Here is a 21,642-nt window from a genome sequence, read left to right on the forward strand (position 1 = left end):
ATTTTGTTTTTGATATATCAGCTCTACTAAGAATGAGCAGGGACTGATGAATAATAAATATGTACTTCATATACACTACATGAAGGTTATATTTTTATACATAATTAGAGCATTTGGCTAATAGTGAATGAATAACTGCTGAATGACAGTTTCTACAGTGCTTGTATTGCCACCATTGTTCACTATGAAATGAAACGTGACACTCTGGAGTAGACGCGCATGAGTATAAAGTCACCACACCTTATGCCAATTGTTGGCTAGAGGGGTATAAATAAAAGGTATAAAGGAGTGTTGGAGCTCCATCCAATGTCTTTGGGATTAATTAGAATGGCGATTGCTATCCAAAAGTCATCTTTCAAAATCAACACCTGATTTCAGTAATGTCCTTGTGATTGAAAGCCATTAAATTCTCACAGACATTTTTCAACATTGGTTCTAAAGACTTCCCAGAGGAAAAGAACACGTTTCTACAAAAAAGGGGGACAGACATCTTATTAGTACTCTTTTTTTTTTTCTTGAGAGGAAATGTTACATGAGTAAGTGTCCACAAGCTTTTGAGATAGTATATGGCAAGTTAGTGTAGTAACAGTACATACTGAATTGGATACAGTGCACACTGCCCAACCATTAAAGCAGTACGCTCTTTCAGTATGTGAGTGTGCAGTATCCACACAACCTCAGACGCACTACATCCGCCATCTTACCAATGTACATTGACCTGTGACGTCACACCACCAACGACAAGAGTCTCACTAGTCACTAAAATCCCTGTTCACCAACTCTATTGTTTAAATTTTGTATTTTTTGCTAAACGTACCAGGGCTCTTTCCCCCATGGATTCTGACTCCACACTGAGACACCATTGTGCAGTAGTTCAGGGAAGACACACTATGAGGAATTTATTGATTCTTTACCTCAGGATATATGTAAGCATCACTAGCCTTCACTTATAACAGCTTTAAAAATTTGCAGATTACAATAATACCACTTTAAACAACAAGTAAAAGGGGTTTGTTGTTTTCTGTAGAGTTACTCATAATGTTACTTAATGTTGTCCATAATCATAATATATATATTTCAGTATGGATGTATGCAATTTCGGAAGCAGCCTATGGCATTTAACTGTTTCTACTACTACTACTACTACTACTACTACTAATAATAATAATAATAGGGCCATTCTACCAGAAACAAACATTTCACTTACAAAAAACACAGGGAAATAACATATTAAACTATGAGAAACACAAATTGTGCAATCTCTGTGTGCAATATTGCTTTAATAAGATCACTCCTAAAATATCAGGTCCTGTCACAGATAAATCTGTGTATGTTATAATGGTTTCATTATTACTTGTTTTTAGTCGCTAATAACATTTTCTTGTTGATCTAATCTCCCTGATAATTTCTAACATGGCTTTGTAATTTCTATAAGAAATATAACCAACATTTTGGTTGAGTGTATTGGATGAAAATCACAGAGTAACTGCCACTCATGCAATTAAGAAAAAACTACCTTTACACTGAGATTGTTGTGAACTGGTAATAGTAGATATATATCAATTATTTTTCAAATAGTACATTTTTATATCATAATGTCCTGTGTGACAGGACTGACAGTGTCGTGACAGCACTGTTGGTGTTGTGACAGGACTGAATTTATGGCACTTGCTGATGCAGGAAAGTTACGTTTTACATTATATTTTAGCTTATATTAAGCATTTATATTTTATTACTGATTTTAATGTTAATGTAATATGGAAAGTATTTTGGCCATATACAAAAGGAATTAATTCATTTGAAGAGGACTGACAACTATAATAGTTCAAAAATATGTTTCATTCCACCTATTAATTAATTAACAATTAATATAATAATTATTATTCTGCTCGTTCAACTCATTAATATTTTCAACTTTTCTAGCCCTGCCTAAAACTTGCCTTTAGCTCTTGCCTTTGTCTCTTACCTGCACTAACTGAAGCTGTAACTGCAATCTGCATAAATCAAAGTAATTATCATTTTTACTTAAAGCCAACAATACACTTTATGATTATATAGATTTGTATCAAAAGATCATGAATGTATGACATGAAACCTTAAAAGCAGTGCTACATAGGCATGCGTAACAGAGAGACCACATTCAAAAATTTGGACTATAAGCATAAAAACATTGACATTTACACTGTAATGTCTGCATTCATTAAATGTGTATTATATGCAATAAAGTTAATAAAGAGGAACAATTATATTAATTTCTCAGGCTGTAATGTGAAAGGCCAGGCGGTCAGCCATTTTAAGTGCTATTTTCAGCCTGTTAACATGCCAGCAAGTAATTTCAGAAACCTTTCATGTTTTGGATTTGCAACAGTTACATTCTTTTCTAGGACATTTCAGTGTGAAAGGGCCTGATGCATTAAGCCAGTACCCATCAACAAAACATGGCATACCATGTTAAACATTATACTATTCAATAAGAAAACTTTATGTTTTTCAGCTTCTGCATTCACATTTGCCGGGGGGGGGGGGTAGGTACATGAGCTTTACCTGACGTAAACAAGGACTACTGATGTGCAGACTGACCAATTAAATGTTTACAGAGAAGATAATCGACCAATAACAGTAGCTCTACAGTCAGACCGTCCAATCAGAAGATTTTAGGCTACTTCACCACGCCCTCTTCTCACTCAAGCGGACCAATCGGAGTAGGGGAGGGCGGGACTAGTTTGTGAATGAAGCGCTTCTCGAAATTCTATGTAAGCTCTAGAAAAACAAAACATCGGACGTTTGTGAATTCCGCCCGAACATTTTTTTAAGTCTAAAAAAGAGGACATGTCCGGGTAAAAGAGGATGTCTGGTCAGCCTAAATAACATAACTTCCTCTGATTGATGGCACACGGCACATTTCTAAGTAGTGTTTTAAATGTGACAGGACTTAACAAAAGCCTGGGGAGAGTTGTAAAACAAGTGTGAAAACTTGCTGAAATAAATAAGTAAATCATCTGATAACATAATAACAGAACACACAGAACTGAATCATCTTGACAGTTTTAGACCTTTTAAGATTGTACAGCTTTTATTAGCTGTAAAATGTCCTGGACCTAAAATATACATTTCTGGTAGCAGCACCAAACCACAGGGTTAAAACAGGCTCACTAAAGTTACAGTCAATGTAAATACTGTGGCAGATTTGCTAGAGGTGTGCTCCCTCAGGCAACATTAGCAGCAGCTAGCAGCAGGTTATAACAGCTGTTATAAGCATCAGTCAGTTGTAATAAGTACATGCTCCCTCTGTCATCACCAGCAGCAGCTAGCATCAATGTTAGCAGACTGCTAGCCTCCAAGCAGCAGCAATGAGGACAGGCTCCCTAGTGCAACAGCCAGCAGCAGTAATAGCAGGACACCAGCCACCAATGATGACAGTCAAACAGTAGTGAAGGCAGGCAGGTAACTGCTAAAAGCAATGGCAAAATGGGCTCCAGTGGTCCTAGGCATTAGCATGTAAGATATCAGGCAGCTAACTGCCAAGGAGCGATGAAGAAACCAGGCCCCACCAGTCAGAAGTCACAGCAGAAAACAGCACACTAAGCAAACCAGCCACACTTAAATACATATATACATATATATATATATATATATATATATATTATAGATAGCTACAAATCAAACAAGAATAACTGAATAAATAGACAAACAAAACATGAGTAAAGCATGGGGAGAAGCGGCAGCCAAACAGAGATGTCTGGCATCAGACAGACTGGACTTTCCATTATGCCCAAACTGCTTTTAAACTAAATCATAGAGAACGGACCAATGAAAATATTCAAAATTTGTGTGTAATCTTTGGAGACAGTGCTCTCAAGTCTCATGCACTAAGTGTGAGACACACGAATTTCAACAAGTTCACACTTTCACACATGGCATTCCTCACTCTAAGAAATCATTAACTTCTGCATAGAAACAAATCCTACAAACAAGTCAAAGGCTCCTACAGCTGTCTTGAATTAGCAACCTTTCAGCCAATAAGAAAATAGGATTTCTCGTTGCCTGGTGAGGTCTGAAATAGGTTTCAGCTGCAAGCATGAGTGTGTGCACAAGTTGTGTATTTATTTGGGTATGTGGAGTGACTACATACCAAAAAACTGTGAAACAAGACTAACACAGTCAGTGTTTAGTTTCCTAGTCAGAAAACATGGGGTTAACTAGACTTTCAGTTCATTCATTCATTTTATTGATATTCTATCTTTTATCTGATATTTTGTCCTGTGCAGGGTTGCGGTGGGTCCAGTTCTAACACACACACACACGTAGACAATCTCTCACAGCCAACTGACCTATCACCATGTGTTTTTGGACAGTGGGAGAAACCAGAGCATCCAGAGGAATCCCATGCAGGCACTAGGAGAACAAATCAAACTCCTTACAGACAGTGGCCCAAGTTGGATCTGAGCATTCAAATAACCATTAGAACTGTGCCTTCTCTTCTGAGTATTTCCAATTACATTGAACACCAGACATTTATGTCAGTGTGCAAATCCACAAAAAGCAGACACACCTAGAGTGAAAATATAGGAGCTGATAAAAAGAGTGAAAATATAGGAGAGCTGATAAAAAAAAAAACTGAAAATGAGAGCTTCTGTTGTACGCTTGTTGCAGCTGCCCACTCAGGGCTGTGGTGAGCTGTGTGTGCCTCATTTTCAATTAAAAGTACATACACTGAAACTAGTTATTCTGAACACAGCTGTTTAGACAAGGTAAGAAAAATGACCCATGTGGTATTTTGATCAAAGCATGTAACAGGAGTTTCATTAAGACCCCTGGCAACTGTGTTAACTTGTTAAAATAAGCTATAATATGTCACATAAAACATCCTTTATACATGATAGATGTTTTTGCCTTCTACTTAATGTTTTTTTTGTTTGTGACAATATGAAGAAATAGTCAAAATATTGTATATACCATGATATAAACTATTTTTCACATAATTTTAAAAAAGAAAGGGTTTGTTTACAGTGTGGCAGAATTTCATGATTAACAAAACAAAACAAAAAAAAATGTCCCAAGTAACACAGAATGCATTCTTTACATTAAGGAGATGTTAGCTTTGGTTTAAACAGAGATGAGGGGAGTGCTGTAGGTGGACTGCTGTCTGTAATAGGTGTGTAAGAGCTGTGAGAGGTCAGCAGATCTTTGCTAAAGTAATGGTATGTAACAAGCAGTAAGTTTGTAAGTAAGTAATGTCTCACTGGGTGTTTTCACAGTTTGCTTTGACTGTGTTTCATCAGCTTCCTGCTAGGCCTCTGAACACACCAAACACACACACAAACACACAGACACACACACACACACAAAGGAAATTAGAAATGTCTTGTTTTTGAGTGTGTGCTAGTTTTCCACGGGTCCACTATTCTTTACATGTTAAATATTCTGTACTTTAATATTCTATATATATTCATGTGGACAAATGATACATTATTTTTTTAGATTGTACATTATTTCTGACACATTACAGAAACATAGTAAAAATATTTAAACTGCTGCTCATTTAACTAAGCCCTCCCTGAGGAGCAGAGGCTGATGCAAAGACCTCTCATACGCTTGCTTTCAGAAAACATGTTGGATATAAACACATGAGCACAAACAGTGTGTTCACAGTTCTACAGAGAACCACTGTGTTTAGGATGTACCAGCCATGCAAGATGCACACAAATGTTTCTGTTAATTAAAATGTAAGAGGATAATTTCACATCACACTAACGGTAAATATTGAAGTATTTGCAAAAAATAAAAAATAATATGAAATGGCATTAACACTTTAACGACTAGTACAAGCCATTACATTATTTGACCCTGTGTTAATAACTAAAAATGTGAATAAGCATAAAGTTCCAGAATATTATTTGACCAGAGGCAAAATTTTACACACACACATTATGCTTAATGTATCCCTGATTATGACAAGTGCTGCTGTAATAGGATAAACATTTCATTCACTTCATCTTACAGTAGATGTAATCTTGTGGCAGATATGTATACTATTGTACTCTTTGTCTACGTCTTATGTATTTATATATTTATTTTTTCTCTAGTTCATTTGTTGCTCTGCACACTTTGTTAGTCCCCTTTCGCCCTGTTTTTCAGTATTCACAACCTCCACAGAACCACTACAGAGCAGGTATATTTTGGGTGGCGCTTCCTTCCCATTTGACAATGATGTTGCACTGTATGTGTGGATCAGACACAGCAGTGCTGCTATAGTTTATTAAAACATCAGTGTCAGTGCTGGACTGACAACTGTCTTAGAACCAAACATATGTGTCCACTAGATGAGAACAAACACAAACTGGGCAGCCACCAGGCTGATAGACCCCTAGTGGTGCTCAAGCACATGCCCTTTTGCCCTGGATGAGAAAAGTGCCTTTCTGCTGGAGCAGAATATTTTCTTCATTCATCAATATTTAAAAATAAAAATTACCCCCTTGTCATTAATTTCCCCTAATGACTTTTGATATCTGACAGGAGTTTATTTAAGTTCTTGTGAGAACTTTTCCCTGATCTGATCTGCGGCATGCACCAGCTCCCTCCTTGCCCATCCCTCCTCCTCCTCCGGTTAGCACATGCAGTGCTGAGCACCTGGCCAAACTGCTGCTACACACTTCTCTGACCTGCAGCATCAGACCAACAGGTAAGGACAGTGTCTGTGCAATCCCTGACGTGCAATCCCTGACAAAATTAACCACAAACCTTAACATTATAGCGCTGCTGAAAATATTACCTGGCTACTTGCCCTGATGTTTCGGGGGGGTTTAGGTATCACACCCACCGAAAACGCTTGCCTTTTAATATAAAGAGCATTCATACATAACACATAGTCTACACATTGTCTTTACAACAATAAATATTTAAGTTAAATTAAAATTTTGGCAATAGGTGCTTTTTTTTTTTTCTTGAGCACCTGCCCCATATATGACTGTGCATGTGCCTGGCAGCAACAGAAGAGTTACTGCCTCTGACTTTACATCTAGGGTGGCCAATGAGACGTGTTTATCAATTAGAGAAGAAAGGGAGAGGACACATAAACAACACCAAGTTGTAATTTGTAAGTGTGTTAAACAAAGTATGCAGAGCAACAGATGAACTACAGTCTGTAATTATATAATGTCAAACTGCACCTGTATGGTCAGTGGAATTGATGAAATGGACAAAAAACAAGAAGTTGGTTTTAATGTCATGGCTTGTGCTCGTGTGTGCATGCTTGCGTGTGTGTGTGTGTGTGTGTGTGTGTGTGTGTGTGTGTGTGTGTGCGCGTGTGTGCGCTTTGGTTTGTGGTGGAGTACTTTGTCAAAGACCAAGTTAAACCTGCAGTGAAATGCAGGTTGCTGCCTCTTTAAAAGATGTGCATCCAGAGATGATGACTTTTTACTCTTTGAAGTTGAATGCTTTTGCAACATTGCAACCTCTGAATGATGGATCAAGATGATACCATACTACAAATAGGGCATTTAGCAGCAGGGCACTGGTAAAAGGTCATCACTAACTATCGCTCTTACAGCCCTGCACACCCTTTTATGACAGATCAAGATAACATTTATTTTTATTATATCATTTGAAAGCTAGCACTGTACTCTCAGTGAAAAAAATATGTGCATACTTTGCTGTATTTGATTACAATCAGTTGTTATATTATGAAACTGCAGATGCAGTAATATAACAAAATACCTTTATTATGCATTAAAGGAATGCTGCAGTCTTTTTCAAACTAAGCTTTATCTGCCATATCTCTAGCACACAGCCAGCTGCCCCACACACTTATGACAATGCATTTCTCTGTACAGTTTAATATAGGTTTTTTTATTATTTCCTTGAACTAAAATAATGTGCAACAAGGTAAATGACTGCATGCTCCAGAAGCAGCACATAGAGATTAGGGAGTGTTCTTTTAATGCGGTTTAACACTCCTATTAACAAAGCTGCGATAGTGGGTGGTGCATAGGTGATAGTCTACTGCACATCTTGACCACACAGCTGTAGTAAAGGGGTATTTGCTAGCTGGGCTATATATACATACACACACACACACACACACACACACACACACACACACACACACACACACACACACACACACACACACACACATATACATACATACATACATACATACATATATATATGTCCTGCTCTGGGTGACTGTCTGCGAGGAGTTTGATGTGTTCTCCATGCGCCCGTGTAGGTTTCTTCCGGGTGCTCCGGTTTCCTCCCATGGTCCAAAAACACGTTGGTCGGTGGATTGACGACTCAAAAAGTGTCTGCACATGTGTGAGTGAATGTGTGTGTGCATTGCCCTGTGAAGGACTGGCTCTCCCTCCAGGGTGTTTTCCTGCCTTGCACCCAATGAATCCAGGTAGGCTCCGGACCCACTGCGGCCCTGAACCGGATAAGCGGTTACAGATAGTGAATGAATGAATGTTCAGTGCAAGTTTTCAATATACTTCACCATCTACTGTACATAATATTGTGAAAAGGTTGAAGTGGTCCTTAGAAATCTCTGTCTATGTAGGGCAACACTGTTGAAATGCATGACTTCTGAGCCTTCAGATGACATGGCATAAGAAACTGTCATGCTTCTGTGATAAATATAGACAAATAGGCTTGGGAGCACTTTGGAAATCTTTGTCACATAACAAAGTCCACAACATCAAGAAATGCAATGCAAAACATCATGCAAAAAATGGGGTTTTAGAGAGACCTATACTGCCGTCAAGACATAGTCTTTTCCTGGAGAGTCCATGGTTATTTCAGCAAGGCAATGTCAGCTCCTCAGAGACCGCTTAGAGTGTGCACTTGGCTGACCTGCCTATGTCCAGACCTGTCTCCTATGGCACATCAGGGAGAGCAGAATCAGGCAACGGCAACCATGGACTGTAGAGCAGTGGGAGTATTGTATCAACAGTGGTAACCCTGCCCACTCCATTTTGGGCACATGTTGAAGGCATAAGATTTTGAAAGTGTTTGTACTACGTAATAACATAAATATCTTCAATAAAACATTGCATTTCTTTTCTTTCTGCGTTTGTCAGTTAAGTAAATCTTCAAGAATATTAATAAATCACAGATTATCGCATTTTACAGAATGTCTCAACATTTATATACATATATTTCTGTACAAAAGTCTAAGACCAGCCTTCATTTTCAGTTACTAATTACTCAGAGTCATATATTGAAATATATATTTAACAGGAAATTACACAGACTCCTCACCAACAGAACAAAATCATGTTTGTTTAATTTATTGATTTATTTTTTTCTAATGTTCTATTTGATTTATTCCTCTTCTTGGGTAGGGCTTTCTGACAGATCTAAATCCTTTCAGACCCATAGTGATAATCTGAGTCCTCTACTCAAAGAGAAAGAATGGACTGAGCTGTCTGTGGATTGCTTTAGATCTGAAGCAAGACAGAAGGTTGATCGTCTTGAACTTTGTTGAAACACTTCAAAGTACTTATCTGATGGGGACCCTTTTGGTGTTGTGTCAGACCAAGTCTTTTAATGTCCTCAACTCAAGCTTTTTCCTTCTGCAGACGGTCTGCATTACAAATCCCCCCAGAAAGCCCTAAAAATGAATCCCTTTTACTTAACAGCTGTTTGGACTAGCGGTGGCATCTGGCTTTAGCACTGCACTTGTATACATACAAATACAATAATCACACTACTACTGGAGTAGGTCAAATGCCAATGGTACAGAAAGGTCTGGCCACTGTTTGGCACCTGCTCTCCCAGTACCCACACAAACCCACACATATAAACACACAGAAAGGTTGTGCTCACCTATTTTGGCTGTCTCACCCCGGAGAGTGGTGAAGTCCCAGTTGCGAGGCAGTTTCAGAGACATTGCTTCTAATAAGGAAAAGGTCAGTCACTCAAACACATTCACACATGCTCACTCACACACACACACTCACACGTGTACAACATGGTGTACATAGTTTCTTGACATTTTAGCTCCTGAATGTTGCCTCTCTCATTCTGTCTGCCTCACTTCCTACTTCCTTTACAGTTCTATTTCCACTTGTTCGTTCTTGTTTTGTTTTTTTTCCTCTTTCCTACCTTGGAACACGTTCTTTCTTGCCCTTCCCCTCCTCTCTCTCTCACTCTGGCTATGGCCAATTCTAGGCCCCTCTCCTGTCGCCTGGAGCCACGTTCTTCTCTTCCTCAGGTGCGACTGCTTTGACCCATCTCTTGTCTTTAGTCAGCGCACTCTGTTCAAAGCCTTTCTTAACAAGAGATGAGGAAGTCTGTGGCAAGCACAAGACGCCACAGAGGCAGCAATTCTATACAAGGAGAGAGAGAGAGAGAGAGAGAGAGAGAGAGAGATGCTGTGCTGTTTGTAAAAGTATGGACACCCCTGTTTGAATATGTGAACAAATCTACAGGCAACATTTTAAATATGGCATTAAGCGCTACTCATGTGGGAGAAATATAAACCACAAAATCCAAAATAAGAAACAATGATACGTTTGCACAAGTCACATCCCCAACATGTTAAATTACATTAACATTCCACTAACATGTGCAAACTATTTTTTATAAGATCTGTATGTATTTTCTCACACAAACACACCAAAAAAGGTCATTAGAGCAGTGGCACCTAAAGTTTTACACTGATTAAGCACATAAGACTCACAAGCTGTTTGTTTCTATTTGAGCAAAGTACTTCCACAATGTGATGATCTCTAGAAATGAATCACACCATTCAATGGTTTACAGTCAATTAATAACTACTTAATCAATAAGGATAATCAAATAACAGTTTACCATTTACCCTTACAAGCCTTTCCAATTTGCAAGATTTATTAAAATTTTAAATGTAAAAGTAATTACCCACAAAAGATTCTCCAGCACAAAAATGAATGATAGTCAATGATGCTGCTTCTAAATAACAAAAAAAAAGGAAGTTACAAAAATAAAGAGGAAGAAACACTCAAGTATGTACACATGTACTTTTGTTCATTTTATTGGCTGTGTGTAACCGGACAGGGTACTGTACTCGCAGCAACAAGAAAAAGCACAGACAAAACTGCTTTGTTTGAAAGTAAATGCAGAGCACAGTACTAAATAATACCAATAATAATAAATACTGATTATAATAGTAACAACAATAATGATAATCGCAAACAGAGGAAAACAATTATGACATTATTTCGGCCTTTTACAGAGGAAAACAACACTAAGCAAATGATTATAACAGTTAAACTACTACTCAAAAGTTTGGAATCACTTGTTCTATTAAGAATTTCATAAACAATGGAATGTCTTATAACTTAATGACAAAATGCATTTCTAGTAGCTTAATTTTGTGTCACTTTCAACAGCACAATCTGATTGGCTGAGAAATGTTCTGCACATTAGTAAAGTAATAAATCCATCTTTCTTGACCACAGGTAAACTCTTCACACTGCAGCTTTCTACAGAATTTCATACTTCTGTAATGTTTTTGCTGCAGGCTGTTAGGTAGATACTGAAGAACAGTGTGACATCACATTCTACTTAATAAACTGAACTAAATTAATAGGAACTGTCCAGGAACTTACAGAGTACAACTCTGAGTAAATAAGAAGGGCTGTGAAACGCTGAATTGTATAAAACCATTCAGGTCAAACTTGAATTTGATATTGACACAGCTTTATGGCTCTATTCTTAAAACAAAAGAACTACTTTATTTGCTTGAAGTATTTGCTAATACTCGAGTACTTTCTTTTGCTGTTGCACTTTCTTGGGTTGTAGCATTGGGCCTCTCAAAGCTGTGTGTTATTGCTCATCATGTCTGTGATGTTTATCTCAATAACACATGCTCAGTTTCATACTGAATTGTTGGATTTAATGCTGCATTTACCATTTTATAATACATTTTCTGTTTAACACCTCAACGTGAAACATGTGGGTCATTCTGGATTAGTTTTAATACATCTTCCTCATATTAGAGTCTTCTACAGCTCTGCGCATCATTCTGGACTCATGGCTCCCTACTTATTTTCTGTACTGTAAATATGCGCATATTCTACAGTCATTTTATACATTAATATGGAACCAAATATTGTTGTACACGTTTGAGTCCAATCTTTTGAACAATAGCTCAGCCCAGTGCTGAGGGTGTGAAGCAGATTAGATTTTGGTCAGAGGACACAATTTTACTGCTCTTGTTCTGGACTCATTACCACTTTCATAAAACGTTTTTAATGTTCACCTTAAGGGAAACGTTCTTTGAAGAGATTATACACAGTTCACCAAGGGAGAAAGTGAAATATTTCCAATGCAAAATGTTCTTAATATATTTTACACAAATGACAAAAGGTTTCTGGTCATTGTTTTGAAGGCAACACCTGCAAAACCCCAGTATTCCGAAAAATAAATAAATAATAAAAATAAAACGTTCCCTTAGTTCAGTTTTAAACCATACGAAAAATGCTCTTAGCCCCCTCTAGTGGCACCGCACATTAATGCAAAGAGGAAGATCTGTGGAATATTTATTCGTTTCTAATGGCTCACCAACACTCATCAAGTCCAAAACGCACTGGATATTTTCTGAAACATCTGGACATTTCTATTTTTTAAGATGTACACATTGCAAGCACATAGTTGCTCCACTGACTGTGGCTGCTGCATGAGAAATTAGCATGTGTGTTTAAAAACATTTGAACATACAGTGAGTGTATATCTGCTGGCCTGATTTAAAAAAAAAAAAAAAAAAAAAAAAAAAAAAAAAAAAAAAAAGATATTCAAACACCAGTGTTCCCATCTCCATGCTAGGCTTCACTTCCACAATCAACACAGAGCACAGAAGCACTAAGCCAGAAAACAGCTTCATCTATTAACAAATAACACCGCCACCCATTTCTGCCCATATATAAATTTATGTGTATATATATATATATATTATACAGATATATACTCTTTATTCCTATTAGGTCTTCTCTATAAAACCAGAAAGTTGACAAAATCACAAAGGACTACACCCTCCCCTGCCAAAAAATACATTACAGCTTAAATAAACATCTTGGCTCTATCAGAAAAGTCCTGCACCAGTGCACAGTTACACACCGTGACTTAAACACAATGATTCAAACATTAAAAATGTGAGAGGGTGAAAACAAGCACAGATGAGTGAATGAACACACTCTAAATGAACAATGTCATGACGGCTTTGGATTGCAATGTACGCGTGTCTTTATGTGACAAACAGAACAGAACAGGAAAGCCCCTAAAATGTAACTATTTAGAAATGAATATCTGTTGTTTTTTTTCTTACAAAAACACTGCATTGTCTGGTTGGAGTGTGCAGCTTTACAAATGAGAGTAAGAGTCAGATATCATCGCCGTCATAAAAACCTCTTCTCCAATGCTTTAACTATAAAGGAAGGAAAAACTCGTGTGTTTAAAATTTAAAGAAAAAAAAAATCATATTCATCATTTGTCTTTGTATTATGAAACCATTATTGACATCTAGTGCCCAGAATGAGTAACAGTTTTAAACAAGGCCACCATGTGGAGGACCTTCTCTTTGAAGCATCAGCTGGTTCACTGAAGGGCAACAAAGCAATTTCAAAAACACCCAAGAGATTTTGCTTTCTACTCTTTGGTGGTAAAAATTACTTTCTGATTCTTTAAGTTATGTTTTCATTTCATGTGACAACTATTGGTTCATTCATCATGAAGCATTTACACAATGCAAATGTAGCTTTCAAATGGTGGACAAAACAGAAGGAAGGGGTAAAGAGGTTTTAATATGGCAGCAATGATATACGTGTCCAGTCCAGCGTAAAATTCCTTTTAGATTTCAAATTCGATTTCAGAATTGTCCTAAGAATTTCCACCTTGTCCTTCTGAAGAACACAGAAAGGGGTCCAGATAGGGGCAAAGTACAGAAAATAAAGTATAAATAGCTGTCTTAAGACAAAACTGTCTCACTGGAAATCACTGTGTTGCAGTAAGGAAGAGATTTAACAGGTAACAAACCTTGTTACATATTACAAACTTGTAGTGTAGTTACTTCATCTCAGTCTCGCAAACTTTGAGCCTTTGGGATTTTGTAAAGTTTTTAAACACTCTCTGATGCATAATTCCTCTTTAAACTTTTTACTTCTTTTTCAGCCATAAATGAGTTAAAAAGGGTAAATTAGAGCAGAAGAAACTAACCAGAGGGGTCCCGAAAAAAAAAAAGTCTATGTTTAAGTGTTCACCGTTTACACCAACAGCTGTTAGCTGTAGAGTTTTTATTCGGTGGTTAACAGTTGGCTTGTGTACAGTGTGTGGTTTAGCAGTAGCGTAACGTTTACCGGTAATGGATAAGCATCTAATAATAACCATTTATATTCATATTAACAACAATGCCAAGAGAATACATTGTATAAAATATGATATTTGAGCTGCTCTGTTCAGCAAAGTGTTTCAGGGTAAGAATGTGTAGTTTCTCCATATAGTACTGGACAAACCAGAGGCCACCGTTCATATATTTAATATCCCATGAATAAAAATATTAGTTATTGATATCTCTGAGAATGTTAGATATAAGATCATCTTGTTGAAAGGGACAGTCAAAGAAGATATAAAACAAACCAATGAAAAATGTGAATCATATAAAAATCATAAAAGGAACTGAGAAAAGGAAATAGATAAAAACGGGGGGTAAAAAAAAACATTTGCAAACCAAGCAAAGATGCTGACAATTTTCTCAGAAAAAAAATCAGCTTTTTTTTCCTTGTTCTGAACAAATGGATACTAGGAAACTTAATAAGTGAAGGGTGATTTATGAATTTGCACATACTGCACTATATTATGACATAGTTCAGCACTAATATATATATAAATTCAAAACTATTCAAAAATGTCAAATGTAGGCAAAAATACCTTATAAGTTGGGGAGAAATATCTCATAAAGCAGAGGGCAATGATTCACTCATGAACTATATCCAATAGACTACAAGCCTGTCTGGCGTATGGATGCATTATAATTTAGCATGACTGAAAAGTCCCATAAAATCCTTATATTATCCCCTTGATTTCAAAAGAAACACTGCTGTCATACCTTTGGACACAGTGTATATTTATCTACCAAGACAATGGTCATGTGCTATAATGCTCAGCACTTACAGGTTTAGCAACTTGGCTACTGACCGGATTATGACAGAACTTAGTCAATCACAGTCACACTGTGTGCACATGCTTAAGACTTCAATGTTAGCAATGTCCTTACAAGAAAAAAAGACAGAAATAAAAAATATCCAACACTGGAGTTATACATGAAATGGATAAGACTGGCACATAATACACAAACATGACACATGACGACATGGGCACAGAGTGAAATAAATTGGCAATAGAAGGATGAAGATGGCTTTGTGAAGAAAAAAAATCACAGAAGATGTGAACTAGAGTAATATAATAAACTGTAAATATCACATACTGTAGCTTTATACGGCTTGTTATTGCACTGTTGACTCTTTCTGTGGCTTTTTCCCATTTTCAGAGGGTGTGTAACAGTTCAAGATAAATCAGTAAATATCTAGACCACTGGTTCAAAGAGAAACAAGCAGTCTATAAAAATAAGCAATAAAATGGAGAAAACACGAAAAGAGTAAATGAAAGATAACCATAACTGGTTATAATTTTTAACATTCAGTGTTAAAAACATTATCTTTTTAAACCCACTCCACTGCTCAGCCAATGGGACAACATCTTAATCTAATCAACAGATCTTCAAATGGTCTGCGTGGCAAATGTAGCAACAATTGCTAGGTCAGGCAAGCTTTACAGATTGTTAACAAATGTCCAATAATTAGAAAGTAACTCAATTTTATGACTGCAAAAGATCATACATATAATTATTAGAATATTAATAATCAAAAAGCAACCATTAAAAAAAAATTCTCCATTCAGCTTTTTTTTTTATTCTATACCATTTTCAGATATAAAAACCCTACCTGAATGTATTTTTTGGCAAGTTTATACAAAACTAAAGCATTCCTTTTAAGTGGCTCATTGTGAATGCATGTGAAAAGTCATAGGACAAGACCAAGTGTAGCTAATTTGTTAAAACAGACCAACAAACAAATAAACAAAATAACGCTGACCGTTTAGTACAACTGTATACTACAGGTGTATGCTGCAGTTTCTCTTTAGGCCGAATGGGATTTCTGTTAACATTCTTTAAAACTTGTCCCACCTAGCAACTGTAGATGTCAAAGAACACATTAGTAGGCTGATTCTGAAAAGGTTAAATGTGTAAATCATTCCACAATTCATTGGGTATAAAATACTTTGACAACAATGAAAAATCATTGCTTCGTGGTCAACTGGCAGTGTTGTTAGACATCCATGCTAAAGAGCACCATACTACAGAAAAAGGTGAGAGCCATAAATGCAGTCTTGAAATATATAGGTCTTCATATTTTCCCCCTCAAATCCTCACATTCTAAAATGGAGCAACAGAAAAAATCCTCTGTAAGAGCAATATAACAGTATTTGGTTGATTTTGTTTTCCCATAAATAGTTTATCACACCAAAAATAAGCAAGACAGGAGAAAACTAGTTTTTCACTATCAATAAAAAGAAAGCCAGACCACTGAGCGACAAATGTAACAGCAAAACAGTCATTAACACCAAAATAAAACTAGTATGTAAACTAGTCAGGTCAAAACAACAGTGTGATAAGCAGTGCATTAAAAACAAAATAAAATATCTGTACCCTAATTACAGTATATATTGACCTTAAAATACTCAGATACATTACAGGTATAGAGCTTACTGTATACACATAGAAATGTTCACATGGACTCAGTTAAAAGAATCGCAAAATGCATTGTGTCTCCTCACTCTGTATATAATAGTATTCTTATCTGGCATAAAGGAATAATATATAATATATTATTAAAAAAAAAACACTGAACAAATGCTAACACATATATACATGGAACACACACAGTCACACAATTTTTCTTCTCTCACACACACAGAAAATGGAATGACACAAGGCTTAAGTTTTTTCTTTCCTTATTCCTGATCTTGCTTATTTCAAGCATTACTCCCACCTCCACAAAGCACCTGCTCAATGATGCTGCATGACCCTCTTTTCTCTCTCTCTCTCTCTTTTACAAACACTCTCTCTCTCTCACACATCAACCAGGGCACTCTCTCTCTCCTTCTCTCCCTCTCTCTCTGGGTTTACACGGCCTCCTCCAGGGCTGCGAGAAGACCTCTCTCAGTGAGATGAGCCTTCAAGGCATTATAGATGTAGAGCTGCTGGTCTGGCCGTAGCGCGAGTAACTGCTGGATCACTTTAGTAGGGTTTGGCCCCCTGTGATGGGACAGATTAAGAGAAAACATGAGGAGGCAGTGAAAATGAGGCAATGAGAGACAGAGAAAGAGAGAGAGAGAGAACGAGAATATTTAAATACAGAAATGTTCATTAAAAGCTTCCTTTGCTGCAGCTTCTTTTGTGTTCCTGGCCGGTTACATGAGCACCTGAACTCACTGAGTGGAGGTGACCTCCCAAGTTTTGTCTTTAGTACAACAACCATTTGCTGAGGCTTTGTTCTGTAGTTTGTTAGGAGGCCACACAGTAGTTTTTTGGAGGCCACACAGTCTCTGTTTTTTGTGGCATAAAGTTGCATTCAGCCCAGAAAACTATTACATACACCCACTCCTCCTACATCTCCCTTTCAGAGACTTAAATATTTCTGACGTATGAAAACTGATTGTTCTTGGAGAAGGATAAAGTGTCACGAGATAAAATCTTGTTTGGGCTCATCTTAGCTGGAGCAGCCAGAGTGGAGCTCTTCATGGTCGTCAGAGTAAAACAACACGATGTTAGACACTGCTTTCATAGCATTATAACAATATTATATTTGATTTTTGTATAATCAATGAGAAAGCATACATCTGAGAGGGAGTTAGAGGGAGAGGGTCTGTTTGAGTGTCAGTATCTAAATATTTAGAAATGAAAACATTTATGAAAGATTAAAAACAGAACTTTAATGGTAACTGGAACAGCACTATTTAGGTTCTAGGAACAAAATTCTACTAGTTGATCTACTGCAGCATTGCCCTTACACACATTTAAAGCCAATTGTACAGTAGTCTTCAGTGCAACAGCCTTTATCTGTGTGTAGAAAATCATCCCCCAGAGACTGATGACTTTCCCTGGAATACCCACCCATATTCTGTAATTATTTCCTCTGGAAAGCCCAGTCACAGATACCAATAAGTATCTTTCTAGAGCATATACTTATATAAAATGAAAATAAACCATATGTACTAAAGAGAAAACACTCACCTGATGAAGCTGGCAATGTAAACATTAACAAACGTAGCCATGAGGTACTGGCAGTCAAAACGGTCCATAATACCTCCATGTCCAGGAATGGTGTTAGCAAAGTCCTGCAATAAAGAAAGGAATGTTAGTTATGAGCATTGTACCTTTATAACACAAACACTCAGAAGGCACATTAGGTTCGTTGGTGATTTGGGATAGTAAACAAAATGACAAGCTGTTTTAAATCCTGTTTTTCTTAATATCAGGAATTCAAATAATAAAAGGTTTTTTTAAATAGTGAAATTGAATTATTCATACAATATACACACGTAGTCTAACCTTAAACTTTATTTACAATATCTTTTTAAGATGCAAAGTGTTTTTTCAAACTATGACCTATAACCCTTTGCTTTGAAAAGTCCAAAATATTAACTTCTATTAAAAAAGAAATGATTCTGAATAAATGTTAATGGAAATGCAAAACATTTATAAGTGCATTCACTGTAAAATATTAAAACATTACAAATTTCAAAAGGTACATTCCAACTGTGCAAAACCTAATAACCTAATGACATCAAAATGAAGGTTTTGTTAAGACAGCAACAATTTACTAGAACTTTAATATATTGTCATATTTAACTGAAAAGTGTGCTTAGTTGTCCATGTTTAGTTTGAGGTTTAGAAGATGAGGGGTGTGTATAAGATGAAAAAAATCATGAAATTTATCTGAAACCTTAATCTTAAAGGCCCTCTTGAATCCACTGGCAAAGAAGCCTCCAAATGGCCCCATGATGGAGGCAAAGGCTGACAGAGCAATACTGTGAATCTGGAATGGGTAGAGCTTCACCGTGGTCTAAACATATTGAGAAAGAGGAGGAAAAATTATTATTCTAAATTCTCAATCCTTGATGCATTTAGACAAATGAAAGAAAGAAAAAAAAACAATGAAAGACAAAATGACAAAAGATAAAAGAAACATAGCACAAAAAGTTAGGAAATTTGTGTTTGGTAGATTATTTCTTTATTGTAACAATGCTTCTTAGCAATAAATCTTATACAGTTGGAAAGCCTGTTAATTTCCCTAATATTAGTGCCACATTTGTAAGGAACATGCATCTGTGTGATGAGCAGTAGAGCTGAATATGTGGGCTGCACCCATGAAAAATTTGCCAAATCTTCTCTGCCACTGTCAAACAGCATATTGTGCTATGTTTAAATATACGTGAGTTATGTATGAAATTCTTCAGAGAAACTTTATGTAAAGCTATGTTTCCCTGCAGAATATGTTTATTAGGGATTTGTGATGTGTGTGTATTTATCTATTTATTTCCAAATCTCATCTTGAGTAAAACTAATATTTCTAAATTTAATATAATATATTGGGATTATTATTTAATTAGAAATACTGCTGCAATAACTAGAGTGCAGCAAAAAGTCAGGAACTAAACCTGTTTTCATATAACTGGATTTTATTAATATTTTTACTGTAAACAAGAAATTCTATTCTATTCATTCATTCATTATCTGTAACCGCTTATCCAGTTCAGGGTTGTGCTGGGTCCACAGCCTACCCGAGATCATTGGGCGCAAAGCAGGAATACACCCTGAAGGGGGCGCCAGTCTTTCACAGGGCAGAAATTCTGTTCATTTAATTGTATTTATTAAACACACTACTAAAAACAGGTTCAAACCATTTTCTATCCCCCTAATATGTTTGTTTATGTTTGTGTGCATGCGTGTTACCCAGCCAGTGATGGACTCTAGGACAGAAGGCAGTGTGTAGTCCTGCAGCTGGAAGAGCTCTGAAGGTTGACAATCCACAGTAAAACTGTTGGAGTCATTATTGAACTCCACTGGACACACAAAGTAACGATAGCCAGACATCACATAGGATAACTAGGGGATAGGTAAGATAGAGAAATGGTATAGTCTGCATTAAGATACCATGGAACAGATAGATGATATCATGACTAAAAATTAAATTTGAAAAAAAAAAAAAAAACAACAACAACACAGAAGCAGAAAATCTAGGAAAAATGACTGAGTTTTTTGTAAGGCTGATACACTAAAACACAGAAACCAAAACATAATAATAAACTATAATAATAATAATAATAATAATAATAATAATAATAATAAATTGTTCAGCTTTTCTTACCAGGATTCCAAAGACCACTGTGGCGAAGAATCCACCAATAAAACCTTCCCATGTCTTTTTGGGGGACAGCTGTGCATATAAAACAGAGAAGTGTTTAATAAACACACACACAGGATGTGTAAGGTTCCAGAAATGTGAAATGTAAAAAAAAAACAAAGGTGATAAACATAAATAACTACTGTGATTTTGAGTTTTTTAATTAGAAAGGTAAAACATGGGCTAATAGCTTACCTTGATAAGTGGAGTACGTCCAAAGAAGAATCCAAACATGTAGGCCATAATGTCATTACAGATCACACAAGAGATTGGCACAATAAACCTGCACACAAACAGGCTCGTTATATTTTTGACCATGTTAATGTTGAAAAAGGTGCAAATATCCCACCCCAAACAAAAAATCTAAATCATTCAGATAAAAACATATCTCAATAAAATTATCTGAATGACCAGCTGGTGTTTTTATTGGAACATAAAGAAGATAGTATGCATTTTACACTTTGGTTTGCACTGAGCAGATGGTGTCATCTGGTGTAAGCCAAGTTAGATATCTTAGATATCTATATCGCCAAGGATATTGTTATTGCCAAATACCCTGAAATATTGTGATATTATTTCAGAGCCATATCGCCCAGCTCTAATATTTATAGAACTACTGGAGGACAGTGTTTCAGTAGTTTGGCTAATGTTTTTAGATATCTGCTTGCTTTCAATAAAAACAGTCCTCACACTAGGTTTCTGTACAGAAGATTTCACATCAGTTGAACACATAGAATGATATAAAACTGCATCATAGGGGCATATTGGTGTAAAAAGGAAGAAAAATAATTAAATCTACCTTAATAATTGTCAGAGATTTTGTGATTTTTATAATTGTAAAAACTTTCAAAGAAGAGTATTTACTCACCAGATCATCCCTTCAAACAAGTTATGGATGATGAGGTGGGACTGTGTGACCACAATCAGCAGGGTGACGTGGGTCCAGCCAAACTACAGAAGATTTAAAAAATATATATATTCAATGCAAAGTCACAGAAACACATAAAATGTATTTAAAAATGGGCTGGATGCAACAGGAAAAGTTTTACAAATGTTTGTGATAACTAAAGGTCAAAGAATTAAAAATTATAATAATGACAATTTGCATATGTTCATTCATTCATTCATTCATTATCTGTAACCC

The 21,642-nt window shown here is 36.4% G+C and overlaps 2 protein-coding genes across 2 annotated transcripts in view; both read right to left on the reverse strand.

Annotated features, from left to right (window-relative positions):
• LOC136676972 (rho GTPase-activating protein 25-like) overlaps positions 1–10,919 on the reverse strand; it is a 32,927-nt gene extending 22,008 nt beyond the window's left edge. Inside the window, exons 1-2 of the mRNA XM_066654297.1 lie at positions 10,879–10,919; positions 9,826–10,328 (exon numbers count right to left, since the gene is read on the reverse strand). Of these exons, the coding sequence (XP_066510394.1) occupies positions 9,826–9,889 (64 nt within the window). The 5' untranslated portion in view covers positions 9,890–10,328; positions 10,879–10,919. The remainder of the gene's footprint in view (positions 1–9,825; positions 10,329–10,878) is intronic.
• An 84-nt stretch (positions 10,920–11,003) lies between these two features.
• Positions 11,004–21,642, reverse strand: part of LOC136676966 (phosphatidate cytidylyltransferase 2-like) — a 31,022-nt gene continuing 20,383 nt past the window's right edge. Inside the window, exons 7-13 of the mRNA XM_066654290.1 lie at positions 21,367–21,449; positions 20,694–20,781; positions 20,463–20,531; positions 20,048–20,200; positions 19,038–19,157; positions 18,326–18,429; positions 11,004–17,347 (exon numbers count right to left, since the gene is read on the reverse strand). Of these exons, the coding sequence (XP_066510387.1) occupies positions 17,215–17,347; positions 18,326–18,429; positions 19,038–19,157; positions 20,048–20,200; positions 20,463–20,531; positions 20,694–20,781; positions 21,367–21,449 (750 nt within the window). The 3' untranslated portion in view covers positions 11,004–17,214. The remainder of the gene's footprint in view (positions 17,348–18,325; positions 18,430–19,037; positions 19,158–20,047; positions 20,201–20,462; positions 20,532–20,693; positions 20,782–21,366; positions 21,450–21,642) is intronic.

This window comes from Hoplias malabaricus, chromosome X2 (genome assembly GCF_029633855.1).
Source record: "Hoplias malabaricus isolate fHopMal1 chromosome X2, fHopMal1.hap1, whole genome shotgun sequence".
Lineage (NCBI taxonomy): Eukaryota > Metazoa > Chordata > Actinopteri > Characiformes > Erythrinidae > Hoplias > Hoplias malabaricus.